At 57.0% G+C, this 10,174-nt stretch overlaps 2 protein-coding genes across 4 annotated transcripts; one reads left to right on the plus strand and one right to left on the minus strand.

Moving 5' to 3' along the window:
- The first annotated feature begins 1,005 nt into the window (after positions 1-1,005).
- On the plus strand, positions 1,006-7,400 carry GPATCH4 (G-patch domain containing 4). 3 transcript variants are annotated; one of them, XM_008263944.4, is made up of 8 exons: positions 1,006-1,161; positions 3,127-3,340; positions 3,797-3,870; positions 3,968-4,060; positions 4,154-4,240; positions 5,608-5,699; positions 5,945-5,995; positions 6,191-7,400. In XM_008263944.4, exons 2-8 carry the CDS (start codon positions 3,262-3,264, stop codon positions 6,975-6,977), a joined length of 1,263 nt encoding a protein of 420 aa, XP_008262166.2. In that variant the 5' UTR covers positions 1,006-1,161; positions 3,127-3,261; the 3' UTR covers positions 6,978-7,400.
- A 347-nt stretch (positions 7,401-7,747) lies between these two features.
- NAXE (NAD(P)HX epimerase) lies at positions 7,748-9,886 on the minus strand. The gene is made up of 6 exons (XM_002715375.5): positions 9,643-9,886; positions 9,425-9,533; positions 9,165-9,275; positions 8,970-9,083; positions 8,313-8,460; positions 7,748-7,996 (listed from the first exon to the last, which is right to left on the minus strand). The coding sequence occupies exons 1-6, from the start codon at positions 9,867-9,869 to the stop codon at positions 7,794-7,796; spliced, it is 912 nt and encodes a 303-aa protein (XP_002715421.2). The 5' UTR covers positions 9,870-9,886; the 3' UTR covers positions 7,748-7,793.
- Positions 9,887-10,174: the final 288 nt, after the last annotated feature.

Raw genomic sequence — 10,174 nt, forward strand, 5'->3', positions numbered from 1 at the left:
AACTCTGCCTTCAAACGAATGGGTAAATCTCTAAAAACAAAAAAAGATTTACTTATTTGAAAGTCAGAGTTACACAGAGAGAGGGAGACAGAGAGATCTTCTGTCTCCTGGCTCATTCCCCCAGATGGCTGCAACAGTCAGAGCTGGATCAGGTGGAAGCCAGGAGCCAGAAGCTTCATCCGGGTCTCCCAAATGGGTAACAGGGGCCCGAACACTTGGGCCACCTTCCGCTGCTTTCCCCAGGCCATGATTACAGAGGTGGATTGGAAATGAAGCGACCAGGACCTAACTGTACCTATATGGGATGCCAGCATCACAGGCAGTGGCTTAACATACTAGGCAACAAAGTCAGCCTCCAAAGTAAATTTCTATCCCTTGGGGCCTGCGCTGTGGCTTAGCCGGTAGAGCTGCCCCTGCAGCGCCAGCATTCCATATGCGTGTGGGTTTGAGTCCCGGCTGCTCCACTTCTGATCCAGCTCCCTGCTGATGCGCCCAGGGAAAGCAGTGGGAAATGACCCAAGTTCTTGGGCTCCCTCACCCACGTGGGCACCAGGATGAGGCTCCTGGTTCCTGGCTTCAGCCTGGCTCAGCCCCAGGCGTTGTGGCCACTTGGGGAGTGAACGAGTGGATGGAAGATCTCTCCGTTTCTCTCTGTCACTCTGCTCTTCAAATAAAATCTTTTTTAAAAAAGTGATGAATCTAAGGAAGCCTCTAATCTCTTAGCCTTTTCTAAATAATGTCCCCAAGGCTGCGTATTCATCCCCAAATCACCCTGAGGTTCCTCCTCCTGTGCCTTTCCTGAACCGCTCAGGCCAGACGCCCTGTTTCCTTGGAGTTTCCCTTCCTCATCTCTGGGCTCGGGACTATCTCTGGGCAGAACCCAAGCCTGTGCGCGTCATTTCTACAGGCTTGGCCTGGACTGAAGCCCTTTAGCCGCTCAGGGACCACAGGGAAGAAGCAAGTGGAGCGGCAGCGTCGGAAGCCCGAGAAGCCAGCGTGCTCCCGGAGCCCGTTTCCACGGCAACAACACTGGCCAATCGGCCGCCGCAAAGGTTTCTCGCGGGAGGACCCGGATTTCCGTTCCCGCTGGCGTCTCTCTGGTCTCGGCAGCCTAGAAAGACCGAAAGGGCACTTCCGGGAAGATGGCGGCTCACAAGTCAGGTAAGGCACGTGTTTCTGTGGGGAGATCCGACCCCGAAAGGATGGTTAAGGGGCGCCCTCTTCCCGAGTGGTGGCAATCGGAGCCAGGGCTCGGGACCAAATGTGAAGGCGGAAGAACAGCCATGCCCGCGTAGCACCGCGGGGGAGGGAGGCCGAAGGAAAGGTCAGCCGGCTCTACAGACCGCTGGCCCTGCACATTCTGACAGGGGAGGAGACAGTGCCGCGTAGGGTGCTGGCAGCCTTCACGGTGACTGGGGCACACAGGTCGGGACCTACTTGCTTCTGTGCAGCTAGCGACTGAACGCATTCTGGATTTCTGGCGCTGCACTAAGCGCGCTGGGGTTACATGAAGCCCGTTCTAACTTGGAGGGCACGTCGTTTTAAATTACTGCGCCAAGGGGTAGGCGGTGGTCAGCTTCACAGCGGGAAGCATAGTGTAGTGATTAAGAACAGCCATTCTGGAATGCCTGATTACCAGTCCTGGTCCTACTACTTGCTAGCTACTTGATTTGAGCAAATGCCTGTTTCTCGTTTGTACATCACCGATGATGACAGCTCCAAAAAAGGGTTGCTGGCAGGACTGAGCCAATCCACGTGAAGCAGGTGGCAGGCTGGCCGAGTGAAAGCACAGCAGGTTTTAGTTATGATTATTACCGTAATTACTGAAATCAGCACTGACAGTCCAGAGAGGACTTCTGAGAAGAGGCGGCTTTGAGGTGGCCTTGAAGGACTTAGAGTTTGAATTTTACTTGTCTTACAAATATCAAGAAGCAAGACCTGGGCATGTTGCAGTCAGCACGTTTCTGTGGGATCTCTCAAGGTGTCAGTTGAGGTTTTCAGGTTACCATCCTCCGTAGCAGCAGTGTGAGTGATCCTGAACTAGCGTTAGCTTCTCTTGGTTCTTGAAGAGATCGGCCACTGTTCCTAAGCCTAATATATAGTGGTTAGGGGAAGTGACTATACTGGTGTCTGGGTTTTTTTTTTTTTTTTTTTTTTAAGAATTTTTATATACGTTCTTAATTTCAAATGAAAGTTTTACCCTTCAGAGTCGTTGCTTGGGGAGGCCCCCACTGCAGTAATGCCGCTAGTCAACTTTAATGGTTGTCCACAGAGGACAACCTGAGGACAGGTTAGCTATAGTGGGTCAAGTCAGTGTGGGTACTCTTAGTTTGCAATGTCTTTCGTGATGAGCCAGCTTAACCATTTCAGAGGCCAATCAAGTTTCTAATTCGGGTAATGCCCTTCTGGATCCAAAAGGAGGAACTGGTGAGTCTGTGCTGAGATGCAGTGGATCGCGTTGCAGTTGGGCAACTTGGGCTCACATGCAGCAGCATCTCTTGTCAGCTGCGTAACCTCAGGCCTCTCACAGAAGCATCAGGTTGAAATGAGGTCCTGTGACAGTGTGTGCAGTGTATCTGTTAGCAGCAGATGCGCAGTGAGAATGCCCTTCCTAAGCTCGACAGTTTGCAGAGGGGAGCGCCAGCGAGGCTGACATGCAGCAGTGATGTGTGAGAAGTGTGCAGCCCCTCACCCAGGAGATGGTGTCAGTGCTGAAGCAGGGGCTAAGACAGGGGCTCTAATAAGTACCAGTTTCTTATACCCAGGTTAACAAGCTCCTCATAGCTTTGTTTTTGCAGGGAAGTATATTTTGGGAAATGTGCAGACAAGCTGCCTGGGTGTGAATTCTATACACTTCTGCCTTGTGCTCTTGAGCACGTCTTCGAACCTCTTTAAGCCTGTTTCCTCATCTGTAAATTAGGGATAACACCAACTTCCTGACAGGGCTGGGAAGTGCAGTGAAATCATCCACTTAAAGTCTTACACAGCTTGGCACATGGTAGCTCCGCATAAATGCAGGCATCAGCACCAACACAGCCCTCCTTGACTTCCTGTTAGGTTAATGTTGGCCCTCTGGCCAGACTGGGAGTTCCCCATGGACCTGGCCTCCTTCCTCCCTCTCCCCAGGGTTCATGAAAGGGAATTCTTAGAAGAGCAGTGAGGATGGATGAGGACTGCGTTGGACACCTTCTCCTTTCCTCTTAAGAGGTGATGTCACCTCTTTGCTGGTGACAGCCTGAGGGACAGAGCTGCTTTGGCACCATGAGTGCCGCTCCGGAGACCAAGAGTCGTGGGATGAAGTTTGCTGAAGAGCAGCTGATGAAGCATGGATGGACTCAAGGTGATCCCGGGGGCCTCCCCACGTCCTCTGAGTCCCTGCCTGCCCTCTGCCCAGCAGAGGGGCATTTGGACTTGACCCCCGTCATCCATTCAGTTGGAGGAGGACACGCTAGTTTAAAGCAAAGTTTTCTGAATTCTTCAGAAAAGGGAAGAGTAGAAGAACTTTGCCGGTGGGTAGTAAGAAAGAAGTGGTTGAGAGGACTTGGGGAAGGAGGAAGCGACATGGCCTCTGTCTCAACAGGGGTGAAGGAAGAGCTAGTTCAGGCTCAGATAAAACCGGGGGGACTGCATCGAGGGGTACCAGAAAGAAAGGAGCTGAGGGGGAGGGCTCCTGAGAGGGACACGGTATGCGCCGGCGGTGGGTGTGCAATGGCGAGGCGTGCCGCGTGTTGTGGGCCCACCTGGGGAGGGCTCAGGACAAGCAGCCGATTAAGCCAAGACACTCTGTCACCTACAGGCAAAGGCCTGGGCCGGAAGGAGAATGGCATCACGCAGGCCCTCAGAGTGACGCTGAAGCAGGACACTCATGGGGTAAGACTGGGCAGGTGGAGGAAGGTCACCACGATGGGGAGCGGACGGCCCTTGCGCAGGTGAGGCGGGTGCTCAGAGCTCACTTACCCCCTTGCAGGTGGGACACGACCCTGCCAAGGAGTTCACCAACCACTGGTGGAATGAACTCTTCAACAAGACTGCGGCCAACTTGGTAGTGGAAACCGGGCAGGTGTGAGCTCGGACAGGCACACGACACGGGAGGGTCAGGGATGTGGGGGAGGGAGACGTGCTATGTCCCCTGCTCACGGAGACTTCCCTGTAGGATGGAGTACAGATAAGGCGCCTTTCTGAGGAGACCACCCGTGCTAGTCGTCCCAAGCCCAACCTGCTGTATCAGAAATTTGTGAAGGTATGAGAGGCTGGGGGTGGGGGAAGCTAACCGTCGCTTTTTCCTCCTCTGTTCTTCCCTGGGGCCTGAGCAACTGCCTTGTATGCCCTACTGGTTCTCAGGACTGTCCTCCAGAGGGGGACCCTCTGACCAACTCGCTGTTGCTTACGTAGACCGCCCAGACCCTCAGAAAGCGTTGACACCTTCCCATTCCACAGCCCAGCAGTAGGGAGTGAGAGGGGGCGCACAGGCTTTCAAATACGAAGCTGCTGGAAGACTGGGGCAGGGGGTCTAGTTCTAAGGATTTAGAAGCCAGAGTAGACCTGGGAGAGAATCTGGCCCATCCTCATTTCACAGACGTGGCCACATCGGTGGGAAGTGGTGGCTGACCACCACTGCTGGCAGTGATGGACAGGACTAGGGCCCAGGCATGAGGCTCCCGCTCCCCACTGTACGGACACTGAAGGGTCATCTGTTATATGCTGAGGACTTTACGTGTTATCTACACGCCTTCCCATGGCTCGGCATCTGTGCTGCCCTGGTTCAGGGTGTCGTCATCTCGTTAACAGCCTCCTCACCTCTGCTGTCCCTCCGCACGACAGTCACAAAGCCTCCAGGGTGTTCTCGCTAACACACAAAATTCATCACGTCAGTATTGCTCCTTGACCAAGGGTGACGCAGTCCACACTCATGGACTGGCCTGTGGCCCTGACAGGCCTTGTCTGCGTCTCTGGCCTCATCCCTTTCCAGTCCTCTGCAGGACTGCTGCACTCAGCCACTTGGAGTCTTTGTTTTCTTTGAAGGTACCATGTTCCTCCTTCAGGTTTGTCCCTCTGCCTATGACACTCTTCTCTCCACCCTTTTCCCTGCTAATTTGTCCTTATCTTTCAGAACTTGGCTCACACAGCAATTATTTCTGGAACACATTTCCTGAACCCCACCTCTCGTACAGGCCAACGCTCAGTCACCGCCTAGGCTCTGCCACACTCCCCACTCCCACTCCCAGTGATCCCATCTGGGCTGGACCCTTCTCATTCTTGCTCTACTCTGTATCCCAATTCTGTGGCCCGTCATAGATTCTCATTTAACCCTGTCAGAGGAAAGTGCGTGAAGAGGTTCGGTGGCGTGGGGTTGCCATCTTTATTGTCACTGCGAGACCTGGTGATGCAGGGCGCTTCCTTCTCGCTCTGCCCACCAGTCAGCTGAGAGCCTGAGAGCCAATGCCCAGGCTGCCCCACCTCCTGCCCAAGCTGAAGTCTGCAGGATGGCACGCCTCCCCGTGGCTCTGGTGCTGGCAAATTCCTGCCTAGGGCCGTGAATTCCTGGGGGGAAAAGGGATGGCAGTGGTGTCGACTGGGCCTTGTCCACTTCCATGGTCCCTCTCCTAGGTGGCCACGCTGACTTCAGGTGGAGAGAAGCCAGACAAAGACTTGGAGAGCTGTAGTGACGAGGACAACGAGGGGCCCAACCCACCAAGGATGTGAGACTTCTTTTAGCACTAGCGTGTCGGGGAAGAGCCTGTGCAGTCCTGAGAGAGAGGACAGTCTGATGTTGGACCCTGGCCTACTGGGGGGCAGGAGAGGAACTGTGCCTAACGGATCTTTGCATCCCAGCATCTCACAGTGCCAGCTCCTGAACAGAGCTCAGTGAAGGGATGCGTTAGAGGGGAGGAGAGGTCACGCCCTCCTACCAGCTCTGCTTCTAACTCCTGATCTCCCTCGACAGTCTGACTGACGAGATGCTGCTCCAGGCCTGTGAGGGGCGAACAGCACACAAGTAAGTCGTGGTGGGCCCTGGGCTCCTTTCTGCCCACCCTGAGGATGGCCTGGCCACCTCCTGATGCTCCTTACCCCAGGGAAACGGTTCCAGGCGTCTGCTGCCTGAAGAAGACGGGCAGCTTCCTGCAGCCCCGAAGGTTGGGCCCATTTCCCCTGATAACCCTCATTCTGACTTGGACCCCACTGGTTTCAGGGCTGCTCGTCTGGGGATTACGATGAAGGCCAAGCTTGCTCGGCTAGAGGCCCAGGAACAGGCCTTCCTGGCTCAACTCAAGGGCCAGAACTCTGGGGGCAAGCTCCCCCAGAAAAAGAAAAAGCAGCCGAAAGAGGAGGAAGAGGCCACAGCAGCGGAAGGTCACGCAGATGAGCAGCACGCTGACCAGAGCGTCCGGAGGAGCAAAAAGAAAAAGAAAAGACGCCGTGAAGAGGAGGTGTCAGGTGGGGGTGAGGGAGCAGCCGTAGGGGCAGAGGAGGAAGATGCTGCAGGAGCAAGCGGGCTTGGAGCAGTGCCCAGCAGAGAGCAGACCGACCACAAGAGGAAGAAGAAGAAGAAGAGGCGGCACCACCAGGAGGGGGACGTGGGGGTCTTGGACAGCGGAGGAAGAGGTCCAGAGACGCAGGCGGGGGAGAGCGGAGCACACGCTGACCTGGGCAGCAGAAGCGCGAGGCGGCAGCTCAGGGACGTGCACTCAGAAGATGGAGAAGCTGAGGAGGCCGGCTCAGCAGGTGGGGCTGGGGAAGCAGAGCGCGGGGTCTGCAGGGACCGCAGACGCAGGAAGCAGAAAAGACAGCATCGAGGGGAAGAGGAGGTGGCCGTGGAGGTAAGGGGTGAAGAAGAAGGTGGCAGGACTGGGGAAGAGGGCAGGGCACACAGCAGCTCAGGCAGCAGAAGCAAGAAGAGGCGGCGGCAGCACCCAGAGGCGCCTGCTAGGACCAGCCCCGACCAGAGAGCCAAGAAGAAGCGGAAGAAGAGAGACTGAAGCCTGGTCACAGTGGTGTTCAGCTCTATTCAGTGGCCTCGGACACAGTGGCCTCGGACACTGGGCTCGAGGGCGTGACTCTGCAGCCCCTAAATGAAGACGGTCCCAAGCGGAAACGCACCCAGGAATCGCAGTCTGCTGAGCCGAGCAAGTGGGCACCGTCCCCTGCACTGTGCTGACTCAGACGTCATGGGCTTGGACTCGGGCGCCGGCAGGGCAGGGCGGGCTGGGGGCTGGGACGGGAACGCAGAGCTCGGTGGCGGGACCTCTCTGCTGAGAACATCGACTTGCCAGACGCGTCCTGGCTTGTGAATGCTGATGGAACAGATTCAGCTCTGGGGCCACCTTCACCCAGATGGCCGGCTTCCAACATTCTGCCAAATGGCTGAATAAACATCAGCTCGGGCTCCTGGCCTACAGGTACGTCCAGACTGGCATCTCCGTTCCCAGCCTGGGAAGGCTCTGAGTACAAATTAGGAAATCTCCCTTGAGGCTTCTGGAGAAACTGTTATTCTCCTGTGCGCTTGCTGCACTAACGTAAGTGGCTGCAGCTTGCTGACCTCACCCAGCGCCCTGCTCCCCCACAGTCCAGAACCGTGCGTCCATGAGGGACGGCTCACCTTGCTTGGGACCGACCACTGAGTTCCCAGGACATGGCAGTCTCTTGCTATTCCATGTCCCCCTGAGAGAGCACATCTCCAGGACTGCTCTGGGGCTCCCGTCACCCACACATCTTGCCAGAAGATTCCCTGGACGCCACCACTCTGGGAGAGAGAGGCACTAGGTCTTTATTGGGACGGCTGCTGCCACGGTCCCTCACTGCAGGCGGTAGACACACTCCGTGTCTGGGTAGGGCGGCAGGTTCAGCTGGTACTTCTTTTCTAGAGCAGGTGGCACAAAACGACCCCCCAGGTAGTGGTAGCGGCCGGTGAACTGGGTTGCAGACTTTTTGGGTGCCGTCAGGGAGATGAGCAGGTCTGGCTGGATCCCTCCAGAGCTCCCCTTCTCCACATCCCATCCTGAAAACAGAAGGTGGTGTTCAGGCAGCACAGAAGAGGCCAGATGTCTAGGCCCTCTGCTCACCCGGATGTGCTCTGGTCCTAGAGTACTGGGGACCCCGCAGCCCCCACCTAAGGGGTTCTCATTCTAGGAGCTCCTTGTGCTCCAGGACCTGAGGTTCTTTATGGGACCAGTATGTAAAGGGGGCTTCTGAACTCTGCTCCGCAGCTCTGTGGGATCCAGAGAGCTGTGTCCCACCCCCTGCAACCTGAATTTAGACCTGGTCTGAGCTAGGGTCTAAGAATCAGGTATCCCACCGATCCCCCGGTGCCCCACCTGAGGGAATGTCAATGCTGGCAATGGGCACGGTGAGTCCACTCAGGACACTCAGGATGCTGCGGAATGGCTCCCGAACTTCACCCTTGAAGCTGAAGCCAAAGATGGCGTCCACCACCAGTTCATACAGCTCATCAATCATCATGGGCTGGGGTGGGGCAGGAAAAGGAGACAACGTCAGAGCCTTAGCTGGAGAGGGCTGGCCCTGTTGTGCCCACCGACCATTCACAAAACCATTCACAGACTCATTCAGAGGGCATCCCAAGGCCTAGGGCAAGTGTGAGTTGGTCTCAGGCCAAACTGAGACCAGACTCATTCTGTGACTGGGAAGCCACTTATCTGCACCTCAGTCTCTTCATCAGTAAGATGCATTAAGAAATTTACAAATTTCCAATTTCCCATCCCTAAATCCATGCACCTGCAGAAAGGGGTTAGGATGAGGCAGTCAATCTGGCCCCAGAGAGGGGCAGCTCATGTGTCCTGCTAAGGGAAGAGGGGAAAGGCGGCTTTAGAGTAGGTGTGGGGGAGTCATGGAGCACACCTTGTGGGGCGGGGCGGGGCGGCGCTTAACGCACTTTTATCGAAATGGGATCCTGGGCCCCTGGAAACACGAAGCAGGGGTTACTGCAGAGATGGGGTGCAACTGGAGCCACCTACCTCAGAGGGCATTTCACCAAGGAAAGGGATGTCCATCTTCTGACACTGGGTTACCAGCGCAGTGAACAGTGGTTTGTTGGGCCTTTTGGGGTAATAGATGGCTGGCTGGTAGCCCTAGGAAGGAGGCAAAGTGATAATTTAACCCAGACCCCCAAAGCCTCATGCCCTCCTCCAGGGCCCCTCTCACCTACTCACAAAGAGTTTGAGGTGTCGAGCACAGACCAGGCCATCTCCTCCATTATTCCCAGGGCCACAGATGACCAGGACGGCGGGGGGGCTCCTGGACATGGACGTGGGGGGATATGCCTGGAGGCAAAGTCAGAGGGGCGGTCACAGGGGTTTCGGGAATGACCGAGCAGGTTGGGCCAGCTGTCTCCTCCACACCCCTGTGTGCCTAGGCCAGGGGGCTCGACTAGAGACTCGCTCTTCTCAAAGGTGGAGAGTGCGCCACTGACCTTGGCAATGGCTGTGGCACAGCTCAGCCCAGCCAGCTCCATAAGTTGGTCCACGCTGAACTGGTACTCGTTAAACAGCTCCTGGTCCACGGCCTGGGCCTCCTCCTGGCTGAGGCAAACCCTTGGCCTGAGTCCCCGCCCCCGGGCGACCGTCGCGCGGACAGAGCACCGCCCAGGCCCGGCAGGGGAGGGACGACGGTCGGCGGAGCCCCGCCTACCTCAAGTACTTCACCGAGGTGCTCGCCATGACCTCCGAGTACCTGCGGCTACCCGAGTCCTGCCGCTGCGGCCTCCACCAGGTAAGTCTCTGGCGGCAGACGCCGGCCTGGCTTGTGATCCGCGGCAGGCGCGAGCCCGCCACCAGCAGCCCGAGTCCCAGCAGCGCCCGCAGCCCGGACATCCAGCTCAGTGCGCGCGCGCCACGGCCTGCCCGGCCCTGGCGCATGCGCGGCGCTCGCCCCGCCCCCGGGGGCCGGGCCGGCGCGGGTCCGCCCTCTGCAGCCGGGACCCCGCCCCTCCGGAGCGTTTGAAGGGTGCGGCGCGTTTCCAGTTGTGGGGGTGTGCCCGCTGCCAGTCGCTCTTCGGTAACGATAATCATTCGCGGTTCTGTGGCCCAGCAGCTCCTGTACCCCCACTTCCTAGGCCGTGGGAGGCAGCAGGGATGGCTTTGGGTCCCTGTCATCCACATGGGAGACCTGGATGGAGTTTCAGGCTCCTGTCTCAGCCTGGCCCAGCCCTGGCGGTGGAGAG

Source organism: Oryctolagus cuniculus, chromosome 7 (genome assembly GCF_964237555.1).
Source record: "Oryctolagus cuniculus chromosome 7, mOryCun1.1, whole genome shotgun sequence".
NCBI classification, from domain to species: domain Eukaryota; kingdom Metazoa; phylum Chordata; class Mammalia; order Lagomorpha; family Leporidae; genus Oryctolagus; species Oryctolagus cuniculus.

Bases quoted from the DNA above. Each gene is read 5' to 3' on its own strand.
- GPATCH4 (XM_008263944.4), top strand. From the start codon at position 3,262: ATGAGTGCCGCTCCGGAGACCAAGAGTCGTGGGATGAAGTTTGCTGAA. The intron at 5,700-5,944 runs GTGAGACTTCTT...CTCCCTCGACAG, and splicing joins GGGCCCAACCCACCAAGGAT to TCTGACTGACGAGATGCTGC. The intron at 5,996-6,190 runs GTAAGTCGTGGT...CACTGGTTTCAG, and splicing joins GAGGGGCGAACAGCACACAA to GGCTGCTCGTCTGGGGATTA.
- NAXE (XM_002715375.5), bottom strand. From the start codon at position 9,869: ATGCGCCAGGGCCGGGCAGGCCGTGGCGCGCGCGCACTGAGCTGGATG. The intron at 9,084-9,164 runs GTGAGTAGGTGA...CCTCCTTCCTAG, and splicing joins CTCGACACCTCAAACTCTTT to GGCTACCAGCCAGCCATCTA. The intron at 8,461-8,969 runs GTAGGTGGCTCC...GCCCCACCCCAG, and splicing joins TTGGTGAAATGCCCTCTGAG to CCCATGATGATTGATGAGCT.